General features: G+C 46.7%; 1 protein-coding gene across 1 annotated transcript in view; it reads right to left on the bottom strand.

Moving 5' to 3' along the window:
* Positions 1–24,087, bottom strand: part of LOC133109387 (ankyrin repeat and SAM domain-containing protein 1A-like) — a 61,895-nt gene that overhangs the window by 16,737 nt on the left and 21,071 nt on the right. The window contains exons 12-16 of the mRNA XM_061218710.1: positions 23,742–23,835; positions 18,469–18,956; positions 13,283–13,376; positions 8,813–8,925; positions 961–1,059 (exon numbers count right to left, since the gene is read on the bottom strand). Of these exons, the coding sequence (XP_061074694.1) occupies positions 961–1,059; positions 8,813–8,925; positions 13,283–13,376; positions 18,469–18,956; positions 23,742–23,835 (888 nt within the window). The remainder of the gene's footprint in view (positions 1–960; positions 1,060–8,812; positions 8,926–13,282; positions 13,377–18,468; positions 18,957–23,741; positions 23,836–24,087) is intronic.

Raw genomic sequence — 24,087 nt, 5'->3', positions numbered from 1 at the left:
ATCATCACCAGGTATAAAATAGCAGCATGTAGTATAGAATATACTACTAATGCTGACTAATGATGCTAGTTATTCACTTTTAAGGACATTTCACCTGAATATAACTTAACTACCATCTACATCGATCATACCATTTTTTTAATGGTAGCCACAATTTGTGAAATCTTACAGCTTCAATGGGCAGAAACTATCACAACCAACTTCTCTTCCGTCTTCTTTGTTTACAGCCTAAGATAATGGCAGAATCAAGGCCCGCCTCTATTTTCATGTGATTGGACAGCAGAGAAAAGAATGATGGTGACATAGGGTGTTTTTTTCCTCTGACTCGAAGCGCATCAGAATGGGATCATTTTCAGCTCCATATGCACCTAAAAACAGCAAGGCGCCCAGAGCAGATCATCGAGAGGCGCCTGGTGTGCAATAGCTGAGTAGAAAATGCTCCAAACTAATTGAAAATAATTATAAAAAGGCACCCCAGCTGTTCAAGTCTGTCCGTTGTGATGGCAGCTTTATGTAGTCGCAGTGTTGCCAACTGCTTTCCAACACATCTGTTGCTTTCTGAAACTCAATCCAAACTGTTTATTTTCCCAGAAAATAATATGATCCAAATTCAGATCCTTTTTAAGAGGTCAGTTGCTTGGGAAAAATGTTCCATGATAAATCTTTCATTCAGGCTTCTGTGCCATCCTCCCACCTCAGGGCCCTGGTCTACAGGCTAAAAGCCACAGTCATTAGCCAACATAATGAGTGCTGGTGATGCCCCTTTTCAAGACTGCTCACTCAAGGCCCATTTCAAAGAGTGCGTGCTCAGACATGAGCACTGATGAAGCCAGAGACTGTCTGCGCTGCGATAGAAGGTCTTAAAAACATAAAACAGACCCTCTCGCTTGAGCGAGTGTGATGAGGAGTGGAACAGCTTTGAGCCCCCGGGGGTGTGGGGGTTGGAAGGGGGGCACCCACCTTGGGCAGGGCACGTGCTGCATGTAGGATCTTTTTCCTGTGTCCTGGGTCGGTGATCCCAATCTCACGGAGGTCCTGGTCCTCCATCACATCTCCACCCTGCGCGCACACACACATGCATGCATGCACACACACACACACACACACACACATACACACAAACACACATGCACACACACACGCAAGGGACACGTACAAAAATGCAATGTTACCACAATGATATACTTTGCAGGAATAACCACCTCACAGTTATCCGATCTACATCCACACCAATACACACACACACACACACACACACACACGCACAAACACACAAACACGCACGCAAACACACACACGCTTGCACACACACATGCACACACACACGTGCACACACACACACGCACACACACACACGCATGCACACACACACATACACACACATACACTTAAATAAATCACTGTACTCCACACACTCTCATTTGTACAAACTGGAAGGAGGTAAAATGAGTACAGGATAGAGGAGGAAGTCATTTCCCAAAAACACACACTGCCCAGCCAAGAGCCTTCAATCTGCCCTGTCCCCCTGCCACGAACCCCTGCCAGATAGCCACTCCCAGCTGGAGCACTGCTTAACCCTTCAGCTCTGGTTATTTACAACACCTGGGTCTGGAAACTGTTAGCCCGGGTCAGAGATACCCAGGACAGCCTCTCCAGCTGATAGTCACTGTCCATTAGTAGCACTGATATATGATACTCACTCAGGAGGTAAGAGCGGCTGTCTGCCAGTCAGAGAGTTGCAGGTTCGATCCCCTGCTCTGGGTGTGTCAAAGTGTCCCTGAGCAAGACACCTAACCCCCAATTGTTTCAGACGAGCTGGTTGGTGCCTTGCATGGCAGCCTTTCTCTGTTGGTGTGTGTGGGTGAATGAGAGGCATTAATTGTGGGATAGCTAATTGTAGAGCTTTGGATAAAGAGCTACATAAATGCAGTCCATTTATTGTTCTCACTTTGTAACTCTCTGACGAAGGCTTTTTCACTGAAATATTTCTGATGTTTTTAATGTTCTGCATGACCTAGCCCTATATTAGGCTTGTTATACATTGTTATACATTTTTTTGTCTGTATTTATACCCCGGAAAGGATTTAAAGCGATATCAAATCCTCTTCAACTTTTAAGTGGACTTAAATTTAAAAGATTTTTTTAGTGCAGAAGCACTATCACTCACAGCCTGTCTGTTCCTATGACCTGAGGACCTTCAGACTCTGATAAACTAAAACAAATTAACATAGGACTCTGTGAAGCTGGTGAATGATTATACGGCAGATTCTCTGCTCCGCATGACAAACAGGCTGCAGTTTGTTTGTCAAGTTCATTACCGGCAAATCAGCGGGGTTACAGACCCTCTCCCTTGCAGCCCTGCATAAACAGGGCGTCAGCGCCGGACGCAGTTCTCAGAAGGTCCACTGGGGTTCTGGATGTGGGGTGGGGGGGCGATTGAGGACAGGTCCGTGGGGGTGGTGGAGACTGAGGAGTGCTCCAGGGAAATCTTCCTAATGCTCTCTAACACAGCGGCCTTCATTCGCATTGATTGTTTTTTTTCTCTGAACGTATGTCAGATCACATTAAGGAAGGGCTGTGATCAGCACGAATCCTCAGACAGCCCGGGTGAGAGATAAGAGAGGACAGAAACCTGGTCTTCCCCTCCTGAGACCCACGGCCCAATCAATGGCTCCTCAAGACTCATTAATCAGCAAACTACTAAAGAACGTTAACTATCTGTGGGCCAGAGCTGAGCGGGCAAGAAGGGTCAATTCAAGTATAAATTAAATCAAAGATCCACTATGAAGCATTTATGAGGAGGAAATGACATATTATCAGACTGTTTTTAGTGTCAGAGATAGAAAACAGAGACTGACAATGCCCTAGTGTACACCAGAGCATCACAGATCAACTCAGACAAGATTACAGGAGATCATGTGACCAGAAATAAGATCATGAGACCATTGCAAAATTGAGCTAGAACATACATACACTTCCTTCTGTAGAGGTGTTATCCAAAAACAGCTGCGTTACTGGGTCTAAAGGACACACTGCCCTCAAAGATCTATCTATCTTACATTTTTACAGACAAATACGTTTTACGGTTGGATATTTACTGAATAAATTTTAGTATCTTCCTCACAAGTACAATCCCCTGGTACCACTGAGACTGTTAACAGTCCGTGTTTTCCAATGATGCTCAATATTTTTTTTTCATTCTCCAGTTTCAGTGTTTAGCAGTGTAATTATTTGTTGACCATTTTTCTTTGTCACTTTTTTGCTCTGCCAACAAAACCATCTAAAGGCATGTCTATAAATCATCTCTAAAACGAATTTTGTTGAGAGAAAGAAGGAAGGAAAGAGAGAGCAGGAAGCAAGAGAGCAAATGAGAAAGGAAGAGAAAGGGGGCACATTGTGAACGGCCTTGAGTTTATGGGAAGACATTTATTGGTTGCAGTAACCATTTCATAGCCCAGAAACAATCATATAATCTGCCAAGCTGTTGCTCTCATATAAATCTGGGCTAGCAGACTGCACTGTGCTGCTCTGACGCTCTGACAGAAACAGAGGGTTTTCGTGTCAGCACATAATCAAAAATCACAACACAACACTGTGCATAGCATCTGCATCCTGTCTAAAGAGAGAGGTTCTGCGAGACTAAACGCTTCTTAGTATCAATAAGGGAACAGGTGGAACAGCCATCTCGCACTGACTCTGCGGACATCGCTCATGTGAAGCAGAGAACATCATTCATGTTAAATTTATGTGGAAAGGGAAGGCAGCGCCGCTGAGAATGTGCTAGCCTCCATGAGAGGATGAATTATTGACGGTGAGCAGAAGTGGGCCGGCGGGCCAAGAGGATTGTGGAAATCTAAATGTACTGTACATCCCAAGGACCCTGTGCTTCCTAAAGATAAACATGCAAGTAAACATTTTACTGGGACAACAAAACAAATATCCAAGTATTTTAGTCCAGACTTAAAATCTTATTTTCTATAGCTTTTTTCCTAAATAAGACAAAAAGAATATTGTCTTATTTGTCTTACTTAAGAGAAAATTGAGGTAAGAAAATTTCACTTGTCAAGCAAAAAATAACAAGCTAATATTACTTGATAAAACAAACAAAAAAGGATTTAAGTCTCATTACACTTTGCAAAAGAATAGATGCTCATTTGAAAGGTACTCTGGAGGAATCTGACACCTGAATCCTACAGGAATCTGATGAGCCCCGCACCCACCCACAGCCAGGGGATGGATTCCCACCTCTGCACTGTGATCCCATCTGTAACCCGCCTGTCTGAATAAAATTAAACATTTATAGACCGCTCCCTAAATAAAATAAAATCCACAGCATCTTTAGGAATTCATCAGTTGTGTACTGTCAGTAAACCAATAAAAAATGACCAGAGCTAAAACATATAAAACAATTATAAAACCAACCAAGATGACTAGAGATGCAGGTGCTGAAACTTTACAAATTAACAGGGCATTTGCATTGCATTACAACATTTTTGGGCAGTTTAGGAAAAAGCTTTTGATACCACACTACCCATAACCTATTAGTCAACACTGCTGATCTTAAACATGCCCACAGTTTGGCTCACCTGGGAAAGTTTCACTCAGTCGACCAGTTACTTGAAAAACACCATTCACACTAATCTGACAGTCAGTTCAAGAAATTGTGTAATAGAACTGGCTATGAAGAAAGTTTTTCAATGAAAATATCAATACTACACACAACTTTTCTATGTCTTTCTCTACAGTGAATACTACACCTTCACATATAACAAAGACCGCATTGAATGCGGTGGTGTTTGAGGAAGCTTGAAGCTCTTTGGAGATGCAGGTTTTTTTAATTGGCCATGGCTAAAGTGTTAGCCATTGGGACATGCAGTGCTGGGAAGTATCATTACGCACTGTGTTCACTGAAACCATGCGATAATGACCGCTATTCCGGTAAAAGGGCTCCCTTACAATGAGTTCATCCGCTAGCAGATACAATTTTAATTTTTAATTCATTGGAGAGACAAATCATCGTGTGCATTACGCTAAAAATAACTCTCCCTTCCCTTACGCCTGCGGAGGAAAGAAATGCCAAAAAAACACAAGGGAATCTCCCAGCCTAGATCAATTCACTCTCCAGACTTGAGTATGCTGGGCCTTTAGTGGTATCATGTGAGCAGTATCAGTGCAACCGCTTCCCAATTTGATGCAAATGTTTTATGTGTCAGATCAAAAATGATTTTTGTGCCTTCTTTCCAGTGCTGGCTTAGGGTGGCAGTGACCAACCCTGTTCCTGGAGATCTATAATCTTGTAGGTTTTCATTCCAGCCCTAACAAAGCACACCTCCTTCAACAGCTAGAGCAGGGCAGAATCAGGTGTGCCAGATTGCGGTTGAAACTCAGACCTACAGGACTTTGGCAGCCCTAAAAAATAATTGCTGTGGCCCCAAAGTGCTGAAACATAAATCCCACCCACCATTTTACAGCTGAGTTGTGTGTTCCAGGGACAGTTGTGGCCCTATATGACTGCATAGAGCTCTTACGCCTGCGGCGTGTAATCAGAGTTTACTGCATGCAGTAATGGAGAGGTCCTTCAGCCACGGATAAAGGACAGCACTGTAGCGCATCTGAGTACACGCCACTTTCTAGGTCATCCGGGAGGAAAGAGCTGCCCCATTTATCCAGGTCTGTACCTGTCTAAAAAAAGCACCTGAAAGCACCTTGTGAGTCCGGGAGGAAAACTCTGAAACCCAATTTCTCTGCATGAGGAACCTGCAAGGCAGTATTGACCCTGAGAAATGAGCTCTGTAACTTTCCACTTCCTGTCTGTAACTCTGTACTTCCTGTCTGGAACTCTGCGCTTCCTGTCTGGAACTCTGCGCTTCCTGTCTGGAACTATGCGCTTCCTCTCTGTAACTCTGTGCTTCCTGTCTGTAACTCCGTCCTTCCTGTCCGTAACTATGTGCTTCTTCTCTGTAACTCTGTGCTTCCTGTCCATAACTCTCAGCTTCCTGTCCATAACTCTGTGCTTCCTGTCTGTAACTCTGTGCATCCTGTCTGTAACTATGTGCTTCCTCTCTGTAACTCTGTGCTTTCTGTCTGTAAATATTTATATTTCCTGCATTCTCTCACCTGAGCGAAGCTGCCATCTTCCAGTGCATTTCTTTCACTGAGGTAAGGAGTGTACAACTATTCTGCAGTAAAGAGACTGAAATGTGGCCTTTGAGTGCAGCAGTACTGCTGATTTACATTCTTCTCCTCTAATCAGGGCTGATTTAGACCAAGGACACAACGTGAGCTAAATCTCTAGCCAATCAGTGGCTTTAATCAATTATTAACTATTTGGTAGAAAAGAAAACCTGCAGTACTACTGGTTTGGGGGGGGGATATTTAAATATCCCTGGTTCAGAAGCTTAGATGATGGCCTGCCTATTACTGAACTTGGCATGTGCATTCAAGTGTTCTGGCCTAAATGTGTTTGTCTACTGGAAAGCCATGTCAGTCATAAACCTGTCACCCTGTGGGAAAATGTAATCAGCAACTATAGATCTTCAGATGCTGGGTTGGGAGTGACCCAGTTTCACAAGAAAGGGCGTCCAGACATGATGCTGTAAATGGAGAGACCTGGAGTGGTGGGCAAGGGAATAACTTCCCAGACATGGGTAATGGCATCATACGAGCAGGTACAATGCTATTCCAAAAATATAATCAAGTATTTTATTCTTATATTGACACTTAAAATCTTATTTAAATAAATAGTTTTTGCTTGTAGATTGTAAAAGATAGTTTTTCAAGATTTCCCAATGGGGTAAGAAAATTTGACTTATCAAACAAACAGCAGCTTAACACAAGCAAATATTTCCTATTGAATAAACTTATTACAAGATGAAGACGCTAGTTGAGACAGTATTTTTCCAGCGATTGCTTCATGATTTGATGCTTATTGTTTATAAGAATTAACAGTGAGATTGAGAGTTGTGTCTCAGGGCCGGCTGTGGCCCCCAGAACTCCACCATTAATCACACCCACCACTTACACCTGAAACTGTGTCTCAGGGCCGGCTGTGGCCCCCAGAACTCCACCATTAATCACACCCACCACTTACACCTGAAACTGTGTCTCAGGGCCGGCTGTGGCCCCCAGAACTCCACCATTAATCACACCCACCACTTACACCTGAAACTGTGTCTCAGGGCCGGCTGTGGCCCCCAGAACTCCACCATTAATCACACCCACCATTTACACCTGAACTGTGTCTCAGGGCCGGCTGTGGCCCCCAGAACTCCACCATAAATCACACCCACCACTTACACCTGAAACTGTGTCTCAGGGCCGGCTGTGGCCCTAACAACTGCACAGAGCATTTATGTCAGCAGCTGACTCTGCCTCCATACACTCTCAGAAATAAAGGTACAAAAAGTGCCTAAAAAGGTACTAGCCAGCAATATATCACTAATTTCTACCTTTTTTGCTTGGAAAACACTCAAACCCAAAGAGAACTACAATGCATTCAGGGTACAGCTGGGAAATGATCCTTGAAGAACAAAAATGGACCTCCACTGTCACTTTATTGCTGAGTGTATGCCCCTATTGATGGAGTGTATAACCAGAAGAATGGAGGGGGTGGGGGGTTGGCAGAGTTTAGAGGTCCCCCCCCCTACTCCCCTCACTCTGACAGTGATGAAGAGGATGATGAAGAGGGAGAGAAATGACGCAGCATTGCGACAGGCACTGGAAATGAATCATAATAGTGTTGCAGTTCCTTTTCCTGGGGAGGTATTGCTCTCGTACCCTTCAGGCAAGATGCATAACCCTACAGTACGTGTGTGGCACAAACTGCTGTAGCTGCCAGCAGCATAAAGGCTTATAAAACTGGAATTATGGTACAATCCATGCATAAACTGAATATACAGCACTGCCCGCACACACAGCACCAGTCATTGATTAATTACTTAAAACCCAGGCTTGCCGATCCTCTGCCCGGCCAAACGCAACACAAAGAAACTGCCTTTCTCTTGTGTGTTTTGAATGCAGATGCAATTATGTTGCTGTTAAATTTATCTCAACATTACCAGCCTGCAGAAACTTTCAGCATTGCCGGCCTGTACGCTTTTTTAACAGAGGGGTCATTTGTCCACGGTCCCTTTAGCACCAAGCTGCCATTTGTTCCCATGTCTGCCTTGTAGACACAGTCATTCTCACTTTGCTGCAGTCATTATGTTCCTCTAAGGTTGTTTACTGAAAGCCAGGTGCCATATGCTGGAGAAGCAGAAGTGTTTGATTTGACTGATTATTAAAACGCACATATACAGGAGCTGTAAACAGCTGAGGCTCTGAGAATGAAGCCAGGGCTCAGGTATAAATAACAGGCTGAACATACAGACTACAGACAGGACAGACCGACAGACTGGAGTCCCCTAGCCCACAGCTCTAAGAGAGACAGTGGGGATGAGGCTGAAAGAAAGGGAGAGAGACAAAGATAGAGTGAGAAAGCTGGTGTGCATGTGGTGGGTGGAAGCAGCAGATGATGGGACAAAGTAAAAGAAAGAGAAAGTAGGGACACAGAAGAAGAGAGAGTGGAAGATAGAGGGAGCGTATGTGTGGGAGAAAAAGAGATAGAGAGAAAGAGACAGAAAGCAGCCTGGTGAGCAAGAAGGTGAAAGAAACAATGAGATGGAGAGAGATAGAAGGTGAGAGAGAGAGAGAGAGAGGGCCCAGAGGAACAGATTGAGAGGAACAGAAAGAGATAGTGAGATAGAGAGATAGAGAGAGAGAAGGAGAGATAGGGGGTGAGTGAGAAAGAGACCCAGCAGTTGGCGGTTCTCACCATGAACCTGAGGTCGTCGAATCCATGGAGCAGCAGGCGGCTCTCGTACTGGGGCACGCCCACGCCATCCAGCCACTCGCCCACGGGCTGGTCCAGGCCCCGCCCACAGGCCCCTCCTGCGGACAGAGGGAGGTGCTTGAGCAGGGAGAAGCCCTTCAGGCGGTAACAGCGGCAGCCAGCCGCTGACACGTGACACTGCCACATCATCCTGGGCCAGCACAGCCGGGCACAGGGGCAGCAGGAGGGCAGGGGCGACAGCGTCCCGTCAGGGGGGGCCCGAGGCAGGGCCCCACAGCTCTCTCCGGGAACCGGCTGATCCCAAACTGGGGCGGGAGCGCACACACACCCCGTCAGAGAGCAGAGACGGGACGGCGGCGGTTCATTTGGGGGGTCCCTAAAACAGTAGGGCTAGGACGATGGGCCATGTCTGGCCTGTGGCCTCCGAATGTTTCTGAATGATTTCGGCCACAGTTTGGACGTTAGCACGATAGCACGATAGCACGTTAGCGGGGTTGCAGGCCACCAGGGTTCCGGGGCGCCAGATGAGGAAACATCCATACGAGGTCACGTGTGCCGGGCCAGGCCTAGAAAACGCAGGATCCAGGTGCAAGACCCCCTCAGCTGGAATAGAGATCCTCCACTCTCACATCATCTCTGTACAGATCCATCATCCTCTGCTCATCCACCTGCACTGGGTCCTAAACAGGAGCCGTAACTCTGAGCAGAGCACCGAACGCAAAGAGCAGCGAGCCCTTCGGGGCCCGGAGGTACGGCCGGAAGCAGCTAGCTCGTTACAATAACAGTGCCCGCAAGAAATCACAACCCCTCTCTCTTTCCCTCTCTCCTTCCCTCTCTCTCCCTCCCTGCCTTACTCACTCACTCAGAAACTCCCTGAAATTCTACTACTGACGCCTGAGATCCATCACTAACATGACAGCTGCTCAGACAACAAACAAACAGCATAGCGCCAACATTAAACATTAATATCTGATTGAACACCACTTTACTGAGTGCACCTGCTTTGTGCTGCCCTCTACTGCTTCACTAATTACAATAATGTACTCATTTATTATGATAATATACTTAATATACAATTATTACAAAGGCTACACGCAAGAACACATCTCACCCTTATTATGACTATGTAGAAATATTTTGGTACTACTGCAAACCTGAAAGTTGCATACTGTTCTAAGCTGCAGGCGTTTTACAGGTTAATTATAAATGTAACACAGGTACAATTTTAATTAGAATTCTTATCTATGTATTGTCCATTATATTCTAAACAGAATGCCCAGGGTGATATGTGAACTTTTTCATTACAGGAACAGATTAATAGTTGGTACCCAACCGATTAGATTGAATCAAATACAACTTTCAAATCAAAGTCTTTCTACTCAACAAATGCAGTTCCCCATGCTATTCCATGCCTCTTTTATCAGGAGTATAATAAGATTCAGCAACATTAACTACAGGTGTAGTAAAAAGAAAGCAATTTAAAAAAAGAAACTAAAATGATGATCCACACTCCGTGGGGGAGAGAAACGCTAATTTAATATTTGTTCCTCTTTCCGCTAAACCCCCTGAGAGGCTGGGTTTCCACAGCGATCCGCGTTATCCCGTCATCCCGTACAGCAGCCACACGCGACGCGCTCCAACATCCCGGAATGATCTCCTCTCCCGGCTCTGGGAATGCCCAGGCAGGGCTGGATTCCTTCCGCAGCTCCTCCGACCCGCGTTCCCAGCCCCTGGGAGCCCGATCCGGCCCGTTAGAAAGCGCCAGAATCCCGCCGCAGTGCCGGACGCGCAACGCTAACCGCTCCAGCCGTTAGCGCCTTGACCACGAGGCTCGGTCCCACAGAGAGAGAGGGGTGCCTGTGTCCTTCTGCTGTCCTGACTGATCAATTCTGCAGTCTGCGATTCAGATACCCCACCTCTCTCTCCCGCTCTCCTTCTCTCTCTCTCTCTCCTTCTCACGCACTCTTTCTCTCCCAATCTGTCCTGTTCTCTTTCTCATTACCCCTCCCTCTCTCTCTCTCTCTCTCTCTCCCTCTTTCCTTTTGTGATCTTTCCTCTCACATGCTGCAGTTTATTGCACAAAGCAGTGAGACCTCTGTCCCTCCCTCCTTCTCTTTCTTTCTCCCTCCCTCTCTCTCTCTCTCTCTCCCTCCCCCATCTCTCTCCACACCTCCGTACTGGTTAGAATTACCAGTGCTCTTCCTGGTGAAGGACATTAATAGTGGAGCTGGAGGCCTGAACAGCAGACCCCCCCCCCCCCACTCAGGTGCATTGGGGACAGGGAGACTTATGACAGCAGGCTCCATTATAAAAACAGCGGCACGTTTCCCTCACAAATTAATGACCGAGCCGCAGTTTCACAGCTTGCATTCCCGAACGTCCCCTTCACGGTGGAACGACAGGTCATTTACACCGTGGGGCTGCGAAGAACCCTGCCTGTTAAACAAAGCCCCCCCGCCAAATATAACAAAGGGGGGGGGGACCTGCGTCACAGAGGAAATCAGGGCCTCATTACTGGGGAGGAGGGCTGGGTCACCCTATCAGCTCTGAAATTGGGTCAAGGAGCCCTGCTGCGACAGACAGTCTGTTTCAGAAGGCAGACAGGTCTTTCACTCCTGGGTTCATTCATCATTTCAGAGGAGACTCAAACAGCTCAGCTCATATTTCCAATATCATCCAGCCGCTCGGCTGGCTACCGACCAGGCCGGGACAGGTGAGAGACTACACCACGCTCTACCTTACCTGACGTTAAGATGGCAAATGTTTACAACAAACTATGTTTGCAGCAAATAGTTACTGTTCAACGATTTTAATTCGCCACTCAATGGAAGTGACTTAGACACAACAATGCTAACAAAGCTAGCTGATTAGCTGCTTATCTAGGATTTTTTTAAAGTAAGAACAAACACTACATTGATTAAACTGCATTATAACAGCAAAGTGATTTTCACCTTTTGTTCTCTCCCCCATCAGCAGCTATTTTAATTCACCAAACATTACCTTTTCAAACACTTGTGGCAAAAAGAAAAAAGCTATGAGCTCATGTATATCAGTGCCACTGGAGTGCTGAGCCCGTATTCGTGCATTCTGCGCCTCACGGCTAAAGGAGACGTGTGTTATTTATGTCATACACACACCTCAGTGCAGCTGCGCTCACACAGCCTGCGCTGTGCAAACATGTGGGATTACAGCGCACACAGGTGTGTGTACAAGCTGATTCACCTGCAGGGTGTTAGAACATACTCTGAACCCGACCCTATTCCGGGAGATCTACCATCGTGTAGGTTTTCACTCCAACCCTGACAAAGCACACCTCATTCAACAGCTAGAGCAGAGCTGCCCATCCCTGTTCCTGGAGATCTACCGTCCTGTAGGTTTTCACTACAACCCTAACAAAGCACACCTCATTCAACAGCTAGAGCAGGGCTGCTCAACCCTGTTCCTAGAGATCCACTGCCCTGTAGGTTTTCATTCCGACCCCAAACAAGCACACCTCATTTAACAGCTATAGATCTCATTGAGCTGCTAATCACTGTAATCAGCTTTGCCAAATTAGGGTTGAAATGAAATCCTACAGGACAGTAGATCTCCAGGAACAGGGATGGGCACCACTGCTCCAAAGTACAACAGTTCATATTTATGCACAGAAACAGCAGTCATGAATAAATTATGTGCTAAAATACATATTATTGCGATAAAATGAATTTAAAGTAGAGAAGAAGCAAGGGGAAGGAACAAAATATCCACAAAATAAAAAATGAAACTCGCTAACGCTCTCTCGCTCTCTCACCATCATCACCACTTTCTTTGTCTCCCTTAAGTAGTGATGGCACTTATATTGGAATGTAATGCAAAGGCGAATTTAAAAGCAAGCTGTAGCACTTTAAGACTGGCCAGAATCTCTGGGGGGAGGCAAACGATGACTTTCCCTTGCAGTGCCTTTACATTCGATAGCGGAGGATTAATTGGAGCAACTCGCCCCCAGGCTATCCCTGTGAGAGGGAGGGCGAGCAGTGTGTTCATATACATCTGTGTGACAATGTGTGTGTGTGTGTGTGTATGTGCGAGTGTGTTTGTGTACATGCAGTGTGTGTGTGCACATGTGTGTGTGTGCACGTGTATGTGAGTGCAAGTGTGTATCTGTGAGTGTGCGTGTATATGTGGAAGTGCACTTCTCTACCCATCTAATAGGGAACCATGGTGTCATTACACACCCATGAAGAGGGGACATAGAAAACAAGAGGGGACATTTTCTGTGTGTGTGTGTGCATGTGTGTGTGTGTGTATATGTGTAGTGTATATGTGTGTGTATGCGTGTGTGTATGACTGTATGCATGATTGTGCGTTTTAATTGAATGTGGCAGGGTAATGTGCATCTGATTATACATGTGCGTAAACTTGTAGGCCTGTGTATGTACATGTGTATGAGAGGGCGTGTCCATTATAAATTACCAGTGGGGGTGACAGGAGGATCCCGGGAGAACTGGATGCCAGCTCCAATCAGGTTCATGATCTTCTCAATCTGAGGAGGAGAGTGACAATCAGGCTGGGTTTCTCCTGGGTAATTAGCGCTATTATTTCACCAGACTGTCTTCACATCTGACTCCCAGGTAAAGCGAGGGTGGACAACCAGCAGTTCAAGGCCCTTGAGGACCAAGAGTAGCTGATCTGCGCCCCCAGGCATACCTCTAGGATTCAGATCACCACAGCTAGAGACAGAGTCACATGACCAAAAATCACAGCCACCTCCACAGCATCAGAATAACGCTAAGCCAATATTTACACAGAAAAAAATGTTTGATTTGATAAATGTGATCTGTGCATTGCTGGGCTGAATGGCCTGCTCTTATGGTCATTATGTTACGTTAAAGTTATATTATTATAATAAACCTCAAACTTTACTTCAATTTGTTACAGCTACAAAATGTAGCTTTTTCATCATAATATAACTAACATAACTTCATATAATGATGAGAACAGGTCAATCAGCAAGGCAATGTTCGCCTTTTTAAGACCATTTACATTTTACAATAAATTTTAGGTTTAACCAATGAAACATTGTTTTGGGGTGTACCCAGCATCACCTACACATTGCACCAATCAGTGGGCACCTGGAACGGGAGCTGGTCATTACTGCCACGCGCTGCATGTGTGGAGAGGGAGCTGGTCATTACTGCGACGCGCTGCATGTGTGGAGAGGGAGCTGGTCATTACTACGACGCGCTGCATGTGTGGAGCGGGAGCTGGTCATTACTGCGACGCGCTGCATGTGTGGAGCGGGAGCTGGTCATTACTGCGACGCGCTGCATGTGTGGAGCGGGAGCTGGTCATTACTGCGACGCGCTGCATGTGTGGAGCGGGAGCTGGTCATTACTGCGACGCGCTGCATGTGTGGAGCGGGAGCTGGTCATTACTGCGACGCGCTGCATGTGTGGAGCGGGAGCTGGTCATTACTGCGACGCGCTGCATGTGTGGAGCGGGAGCTGGTCATTACTGTGACGCGCTGCATGTGTGGAGCGGGAGCTGGTCATTACTGCGACGCGCTGCATGTGTGGAGCGGGAGCTGGTCATTACTGCGACGCGCTGCATGTGTGGAGCGGGAGCTGGTCATTACTGCGACGCGCTGCATGTGTGGAGCGGGAGCTGGTCATTACTGCGACGCGCTGCATGTGTGGAGCGGGAGCTGGTCATTACTGCGACGCGCTGCATGTGTGGAGCGGGAGCTGGTCATTACTGCGACGCGCTGCATGTGTGGAGCGGGAGCTGGTCATTACTGTGACGCGCTGCATGTGTGGAGCGGGAGCTGGTCATTACTGCGACGCGCTGCATGTGTGGAGCGGGAGCTGGTCATTACTGCGACGCGCTGCATGAGTGGAGCGGGAGCTGGTGGAAAGGCGCAGGAGGAGGGAGAAGCAAAGCTGCAGCTGCTGGTGTGGGGAGTTATAAAGAGCAGAGTGTTCTCAGGGAAGATGAATGTTCTCTGCTGAGCACATCAATATTCAACGGCCAACAGAGTCGTTTATAACCAAGGCACATACACAGCACTGGTAACCCCCCTGACACTCACACTTACACACACACAAATACACACTCACACACACACTCACACACGCTCACACAAATACTCACACACACACTCAGACACTCACACACAGACACACACATACGCACACACTCACACACACACATGCACACAAACACACACGCACACACACCCACTCACACATACTCACACACATGCACACACTCACAAATACACTCTCACGCACACACGCACTCACACACCCACACACTCACACATACTCATGCACACGCACAAACACACACTTACACACATGCACGCACACACTCACACACAAACACACACACACACACACACACATACACACTCACACAGCAGTACAGCTCACATAAACCACTGAGTGTCATTACTCCATTACATTCACTAAAGTCCCACCAACCGCCACCTCACCCAAGACGCACATACACTTAGTCACCACCAGGGGGCGGTAAATGCCTCCACTAATGAGAAACTCCAGAGAAACTCCAGCCAAACACCACTGACTGGGAAGCAACCATCAGCAGGGCTGACATTATCCAGGACAGCGCACATATATTTCAGTCCCGAAGGTGTCTTACGCAGTCAGGTGCGTGCTAAAAGCTGAACGGCACAACGCCAGAAGCCCTTGGACTCCAGTAAAGAGTTCTGGTTATGAAGCCTGTGTCCTCAGGGCCAACCGCATATGAATGAAGAGCATAAAAAAAGAGATAACAATTTTACAACCCGTGAAATAAGTAATAGAGTTGGCTTCTCTTAACCCCAAAAGACAGGAGATGGTAAAGAGCTCTGTCAGAGACGGAGACACAACGGGAGCAGGTATCTCAGACCTATTATAGAATCTGTGATATTGCTTTCGGCAGGGCATTAGTACATCCTCAAGGTTTTTCTCTGATTTTCTGAGCAGCAGGGACTGATATGCAAAATTGTTGAGGGGAACTAATGGAAGGGACTATGACATCATCCAGTCATTTCTGTACAATGAAAGGCACTGTGGATTGCAGTACAGACAGTTTGAGGCTCTAAATGTAGATACACCATTAACCCTTTAATGTGTGAGGTCGTAATTAGAATGTTCTTAACTGAACATTCTGATGCTGATGTCACAATCAATACTGGTGATTGAAAGCAATGGTGTTCTAGAACACTGACTTGGAATGATGAAAATAAAGAATTCCAAAAAAACCTGCTCTTTAAAGGAGTTATTCCATCCTCCATGAAGAATAAACACAGGTCCAAAAATCAGCAGAGAAAAGCAGTTAGTCTGTACATGAATGTAAACCCATCGCTGTGATGGACGCTGTAAAATACACTCTGCAGGGGTGCTGTCCCACTTAATCAGAAGATTAATATTGAGAACTGTAAACAGACAGGATATCACTGATTACACAGCAGTCTTTTTCCCAGAAATCTGCAGCACAACTGATTAAATAAACCGGTTGTGTTGAATCAGCAGAATTTTAAATAGCAGATTCTCTGTATTCTGTCTCAACATCCCCATAGAAACAGATCAGAGATTGGTCTCAGCATTGCTTTGCGCTTGAGGGGATGTGTGTGTATGAAATGCAGATCCAACGACCTCTGACCTCAGACTGTGACCTTTGACCCCGCACCACCACACTCCAATAGTTCAGCAACAAGTGACCCTGAATGTAGAGATATTTAAGGGAAGGATCTGCCCCTGACCCCACCCCCCCTTTTCCTCACACTGCGCCTGACCCCCCCAGCCCAACTCCCCACCCCCCAGCTCAGGAATTCTGGATGAGAAACAGAGACGCTGCGGAAAAACAGGATGTGGCCGGGAACAGGACGCCCCACCCAGCGGGGGGTCTGAGCAAACACAGCCCTCACTGACCAGGGAGGGGGACTCACTGCAGCAGGTTCTTCGAGCGCAGTACCCCCAAACATCTCTACACCCTCCTCGCAATGCCAATGACACCAGGACTGGCCCACTTCCTGGGCCACAGCTAAGGGCTCTAGGACAGGAAAAGGAAGTACTGACACCAGCTTGAACTCCATGTTCCATAATGCTCTGACTCAGCATGAGATGACCAGTTTCAGCCACTGACTCAGTGACTGTGTGTCCATGTCTAAGAACCAAACCAGACAGGCCTACCATATCCTATCATCTAGGTAATCTTTCAAATATAAAACAAAAATCAATGTTTAGCATGAATCTAGAACAGCTATACAATAACCTACAAAACAGCAACAGCTTCATAAAACGGGTGAGCCCACTTCAGGACACATACAAATGAACATGTGCTATATCATTGGTAGTTCACTGCCACTGTCCCTTTACGAGGGCAGTTTGCTGGGTGATATATCCGTGTCTCAACTGCACCATAAAACTACAGGACAAAACTGCAGGTCAGGACCAAAAACCAAAACACAAGAGCTGTGTCTGAAACCACTGAAATCTGTTGAATAGGAACACCATCGAGGATGAGCTTGTCTGTGTCTGAAACAGCACACTTGCCAACTCTCGAGTACCCGGGTTGTGTAAAACCTTTATAAAACTTATACTCAATAGTAGGCAAGTAAGCTGATTCAGACATGGCCAAGCTTATCCTTGCTCGGGTTTCTATTTAACAGCTTTACATGCCCTGTACAAATAATGTGAAATTCATATCCAACTACTCTCTCTATTACGACCCTGGTATTTGATCCAACAGCAGCATCTTAAAGTGTGCAGAGCGACTGGGCCTTCCAGGCAGCTGAACACAGTGAGCTACAGTCGCGCTGTGGCCATAATCAGGTCACAGTGCTGTGAGGTGATTTATCTAACCTGGCGAGAAGGAGGACAGAACTGAGCCAGACCTGCTCTTTCAGGCAGGGGTGGGCAATTCCAGTCCTGGAGGGCCGGTGTGTATGCAGGTTTTTGTTTCTACCGATTACTCTGGCTAAACAAGCTAATTGGCCATATACACAAACACTAGTTCACTCAGTAAAACCTTATCATATAGGGACACAAGAGCAGTCTTTGACTGTCATTCATGCATTCATCAAGAAATGTGCCAGTGTAAGATGGTGTAAATGTTAGGGCTAATTAAGTAAATAAGGCCAGAGGTCGGCATGGAAACCAGAAAAAGATAAGGCCCTTGTTGCGCAGATCAAATAAAAAATGTTATTAGAATATTCTTAAGAAAACATTCTAATGCTGATGTAAGAATCACTCTCAGCCTTATGTAAGAATCACTCTTGGTAACCTGAAGCAGTTCCAGAAGACTGATTAAAAATTTTAGAAAACAAATTCCAAAAACCCATACCCTTCTAAGGGGTTAATAGTGACTGTAGCATCTGGAGTGATCTGAAGTGACAGGCCAGATCCTCAGCTCCTCGTTAGCGTAGCAGAGAAAGACGAGCGCAGGGGCGTGTGGGTGTGAAGGCTGCTCTAGACCGTTCAACTCAAAGCCCCCAGGCACTCAGCCTCACTGTCCCTCTGCAGGGACAAAACTCTGCGTCCCATTTCCCCCTCCCCCTGTCCTTCTCTCATTTCCCGCTCCCAAAATGCTGTTAATCTGCCCTCTGCTGTTACTGCCGACCCCCTTGACCTGATCTCGCCTGATCTCTGGCGTACCCCTCGGCCCCCTGTGAGGGCCGCTGTTCTTACCTCGTCCCACTCGGAGGTGAAAGACGGGGACCTCTCCATGTGCTTCTTCCCGCCGCTGCAGTTGGATACCGACTCGCTGCGGCCCCCCAGCCCGGCCCCCGCCTCCTCCTCCCCGGGGGGGGACACCAGCAGGTCCGAGTCCGATTTGGAGAGGCTGCGGGTCAGCATCAGGTCCCCCGGGGGCCGGGCCTTGCTGGCGGGCGTGGCGTCGGGGGGGTCCCAGGCGTCCCGAGCTCTGGAGTGCACCACGGTGGCGTAGATAGCGGTGGGGTCGCGGTCCAGGAGGGGGGCCGACATGGCGGGAGGGCCTGTGACAGAATCCCCCGGGGCCAGGCGCGTCGACGTGTGGAAGGGGTCCTCCCTGCCCTCGATCACCGGGGAGGATCCGTGCAGAAGACCAGCGAACTGTTCCGGGATGCCGATGGTACTCCGGTCTCCGGCGGGATTGGCGGGATCTGGACGGAGACAGAGAGAGCGCACTCAGGGAACAGTCTGTGCGAGCCGGATTCAGGCAGCGAGTGAGGAGTATGACTCCAACAGTGCTAAAACGAGCCGCCCACACCAAACCCCAACAGATCTCTGACTGTTTTTAAAAGAGGGAGGGAGGGTCAGGGAGCTGTGTGCCAATTGTGTCCCCTGCCCAGAGAGCAGCTGAACTCCACCCTCACGCCCCCCCAGTTTCACTTTGTTCTGTTCCCCCCTCCCTCTTCCTCTTCCTCCCCCCTCTCTCGCTCCCTTGCTCTCTCGCTCTCTCTCTTCCCTCTCATCGCCTCAAGATTAGTTCACAGCTATCCTCAGGTCAGAGGACAGGATTCTTGAGATAAATTACAGATCATAAAGAGAAACATATACACACACACATACACGCACACATGCATATACACACATGGACATACACACCTATGCACATACACATACACGCGCACACACACATACACACGGACAAATACACACATAAACACACACGCAGTTATAGAAGTTAATATACAAAAAACATAACCATCTTATCCCAAACAGAGCGGAAAAATGAAATCAGAAATCAGAGCCAGACAGCTGCAGTACCTGAGTCCAAAGCCCCTCCTCAGCCCCTCTGGAGCAGTAAGAGGCCCATGATCTCAGCTCTCAGCTCCGGAGCCAACGACACACAGCACTGCTGTTTCCTAAAGTCCTAACAGACCTCTAACTGTGAAGACCCACTTAAGAGTCCATGGCTCTCTCTCTCTCCCTCTCTTCTTCTCTCTCTCTGTCTCTCCCACCCTCCCTCCCTCTCTCTCCCTCTCTCTCTCTCTCAGAGCTGTGTGCTGGTGAGTTTGTCTTGTCTGTAGTCTGTGAGGATGTTCAGCTCGTTATTTAGATCTGAGCCTTGGCTTCATTCAGTGTGACAGGCCGAGTAATCAGGTTACAAACACAGTGAGCTCTGCTAGAGAGAGTGTGTGTGTGTGTGTGAGTGTGAGTGTGTTAGAGAGAGAGTGTGTGTATGCATGAGTGTGTCTCTGTGTGGGTGTACATGTAGGTGTGAGAGTGTGTGTGAGAGAGAGTGTGTATGTATGTATGCGCGTGAGTGGGTCTGTGTGTGTGTGTGTATGTGTAAGAACGAGTGTGTGTGTGTGGACAGTATGCATGTACAGTGTTGTGTGTATGTGTGTGTAACAGTCTTCCACCTCCACAAGGGCGTTTGGGTTGAGGAACTGGGGCAGTGATGTCATTTGGTCACATGACCGTGTCTGGAGAGAGCAGAGTTTGTGTTTCTTAGTGACAGAAGCAACACACGTTGTATCTGTGCAGTGATCAAACAGGCAGGGCTGCAGTGAGTTCAAGTTTTTCTTTCAGTCCTAATACACAGCCATACTATTAGCCTGTCTGTCACAGAATCCCGCTATGGGAACATTACTTTGTTTTTTTTGTTGCACATTCGACTCCCTATAACATGCTTGTTATTTTGGGGTTCATGCCTGGTGTTTGCTCTTTCATTTTTGCCCTTCCGTTACTCTGTAAAGCATCTTTGTGACAGTCTTGTGTAAAAAGCACTGTACAAATGAAATTGAAATTGATGGTGATGTTCAATACATTTCAGTCTCCCATCTCCCATCTTTTTCAGCATCAGCAAACAATTACCACAAACTATTTTGCACGCAAAATGTAGCAGTGAAAACGTAGTGTTTTTATATTCTCAGAATTCGGCACAGGGGACAGAGACTGCACAGCCTTGAGTCTGACCTGTCATCTTAAATTTACATCACAGTGCGCTTCTGCACCCACACCTGAAGGTAGAGGATTACAGGTGTATCTCTGATAAAGACGCTGAGCTAAAAGAAAAAAAAGATACTTAACCTGAGCTAAAAAAAAAAAAAGATACTTAACCTGAGCTAAAAGAAAAAAAGATGCTTATTTAGTAAATATGCAGATTCATCAGTAAATACCACATGTTCCTCTGGTTATGTGGGTCTGCATTAATACAGCATTAACCTTTTGAATGCAGTGCACTGAGAGGTTAGGGATGAGTCCGGCTTTGCATATTAGTGGAAGTAAACGTGACAGAACGAGGTTGCAGTGCCGGAGGGCCGGACAGTCTGACTCACTGAAGACATTTCAGCCCACAACATTTTCACAACGTTAGAATAACCCAACCCAAACAATTTCAACTTTGTGTGATATGACACAGGGGTGGGGGAAATGGAGACTAGACTTATCTCAATTTGAAAACATTTGAAAAATGTTTAAAGAATACATTTAAATAGAACATTCTACTGCTCTACCAGTGTTCACAACCTTTGAGATTTGAAATGATAATTGAATGATAATTTGATATGATTAACTGAGATTTCACCAGCACTCCTGGTGACTGCAAGAGCAATGGAGTTCTAGAACACTGAATTTTGAAAGAAAAAAAGAAACATTCCAAAAAACATTCTCTTCAAAGGGTTACTGTAGGTCAGCTCTACTCAACTGCACGTCCTGCGGGCTGCAGTGTTTGCAGGTATTTGCTCCTACCATGCGCTACACCAGCTGATTTCACTCATTATTTTACCTGCTTGGTTCAGATAATAAGCTAATTAGTGAAATGTGGTGGTGTAGCGCACGGCTGAAGTAAATGCCTGCAGACACTGTGGCCCTCAGGACGTGGTGTTGTTGATGAGTCGGGCTGCTGTAGACGAAGAGGAGCAGAGGAGTTGGATACACACAGATTCACTGTACACAGCCTCTTGGAAAGTAAAGGATCTTTGTGGAAAAGAGTCTACAGTAATCTCCATCGTGGGAATCCACTACCACACATGCACAGCTGCTACAGAGAGCCTGTCGCCACGCCCGCACCCACAATGCACCTGTTCATGCTGAAAGCCAGGAAGAGAGATGATGGGTACCATTTTAATTATCTTTGTTTTAATTTGGCTGGGGAATTAACGGACAGACTCAGACTCAGAACAAACACTGCAGCCACAAGGCAATTAACTGGAATAGGTTTCATGAATGTGTGTTCATTTGATATACATATTCTATCATTTAGGTATATATATTTATGATATACACATCCTTCAATGCACTGAGAAAATACCATGCATGTTACATGACATTACATTAATGGCATTTGGCAGACGCTCTTATCCAGAGCGACGTACAACAAAGTGCAAAGTGCATACCCATAACCAAGGATAAGTGCGCTGAAAGACCCTAGAGGGAAGTACAATTTCAACTGCTACCTGCACAACAAAGATAAGGACCAGGGCCTATTTGATCATCATAATTTTTTTTTTTCGTAATACCGCAACATGCAACACGCAACACGCATGTACTGTATGTATGTACATAAGAAATCCTGACTGATTGCCACTTTAATGAAATGTTTTAACAATGTTTGGCACCTGTGTGTGTGTGTGTGTGTGTGTTTGTTTGTGTGTGTGCGTGTGTCTGTATAGGGAAGTGAGAAAGTGTGATTTGGAGTGTGTATGTCAATATTATGTAGGAGGTTGTGAGTGTATCTATGAGAGCAGATGGATACAGTGTGTATATTAACTGTGTGTTAGTGCATGTGTGAGTGAGTGTGTGTATGTATCTGTGTGTGTGATGTTTCCTGCCTAACGTTTATGAACAATACTGGGCAAAGAGCCACACTGTGAGTTTCCGATCAGGGGCCAATGCTGACAATTGGTGTCGACATATTAAACACACTCTCTTTTTATTGCACTCGCTGCAGTGTTGCAGAAAACCCCAAAAAATGAAACTCAGCACAATTTACTGCTCTGTAGTGTGGGTTTTTGTGGGAGTATCACAATGACTAAGAAACTACACACAATGTTAATATCTCACAACAGAACACATCTGATCCAAGCTAACCGGTGCAATCTAGCAGCTGGTTGGATGTAATCTATCAGTCAAAGGAGGAGCAGGGGCGACATGGCTCAGGCAGTAAGAGCGGTCGTCTGGCAGTCAGAGGGGTTGCCGGTTCGATCCCCCACCTGGGCTGTGTCGAAGTGTCCCTGAGCAAGACACCTAACCCCCAAATGCTCCTGACGAGCTGGTCGGCGCCTTGCATGGCAGCCAATCGCCGTTGGTGTGTGAGTGTGTGTATGAATGGGTGAATGAGAAGCATCAATTGTACAGCGCTTTGGATAAAGGCGCTATATAAATGCCAACCATTTACCATTTAGGAGCATGAAATGAATGAATGAAATAAAATGTTCCTGGATCCATCATGAAGTATGCTGACCAGGTCTAGCCAACCCTGGTCCTGGAGATCTACCTTACTGTACGTTCTCACTCCAACCCTAATAAAGCACACCTCATTCAACAGCTATAGATCTCATTGAGCTGCTAATCACTGTAATCACCAAGCTGCTACAGTAATTAGTAAAATCAGGTATGCCACATTTGAAAACCTACAGAATGTTAGATCTCCAGGAACAGGGTTGGGCAGCCAGCCGTACAGTAGACCACTCTGAGTATGAGCAGAATATACCCTAGGTAGCAAGTGACTTTTGGCTGGATCTACAATAATTCTGGCCTGAAGTCAACTGGAATAGTTGCATATCTGGCTCGGAGTCACTTGCTTTCCGGGAATTGTGTTGTGCAGGTACAGGGAGCAGCCTGCAGCCTGGAGACACACTCACCTCCATGAGCTCCCAGCCTGGGGCCACACTCACCTCCATGAGCTCCCCAGCCTGGGGCCACACTCACCTCCATGAGCTCCCCAGCCTGGGGCCACACTCACCTCCATGAGCTCCCCAGCCTGGGGCCACACTCACCTCCATGAGCTCCCGGTCCTGCTCCCTCAGCATTCTCCTGCCTCAGGAGAGGAGGGGACCTGCCTGGGGCGGTCTGGGGCAACGGATTCTGATTCTGAGACCAATGGAAGAGAGGAGAGAAAGAAAGGGGGAAACAGATAATAAATGGGAGAGAGAGAAAGATATAGTGTGAGAGAGAGAGAGAGAGAGAGAGAGAGAGAGAGATGCAGTACCCCAGATGTCGACAAATATGGTTCTGGGAAGAATGCCATTGATCTTATCACCAAGATGACTTATGATATCTCTGAACAGTGCAATATCACAGGCATATTCTGACATAAAGACCAGAAAACTTCACCGTTTAATA

This window comes from Conger conger, chromosome 14, assembly GCF_963514075.1.
Source record: "Conger conger chromosome 14, fConCon1.1, whole genome shotgun sequence".
Taxonomy (NCBI): domain Eukaryota; kingdom Metazoa; phylum Chordata; class Actinopteri; order Anguilliformes; family Congridae; genus Conger; species Conger conger.
The sequence above is the reverse complement of the archived record's forward strand: the minus strand, read 5'-3'. Positions and strand labels throughout refer to the sequence as shown.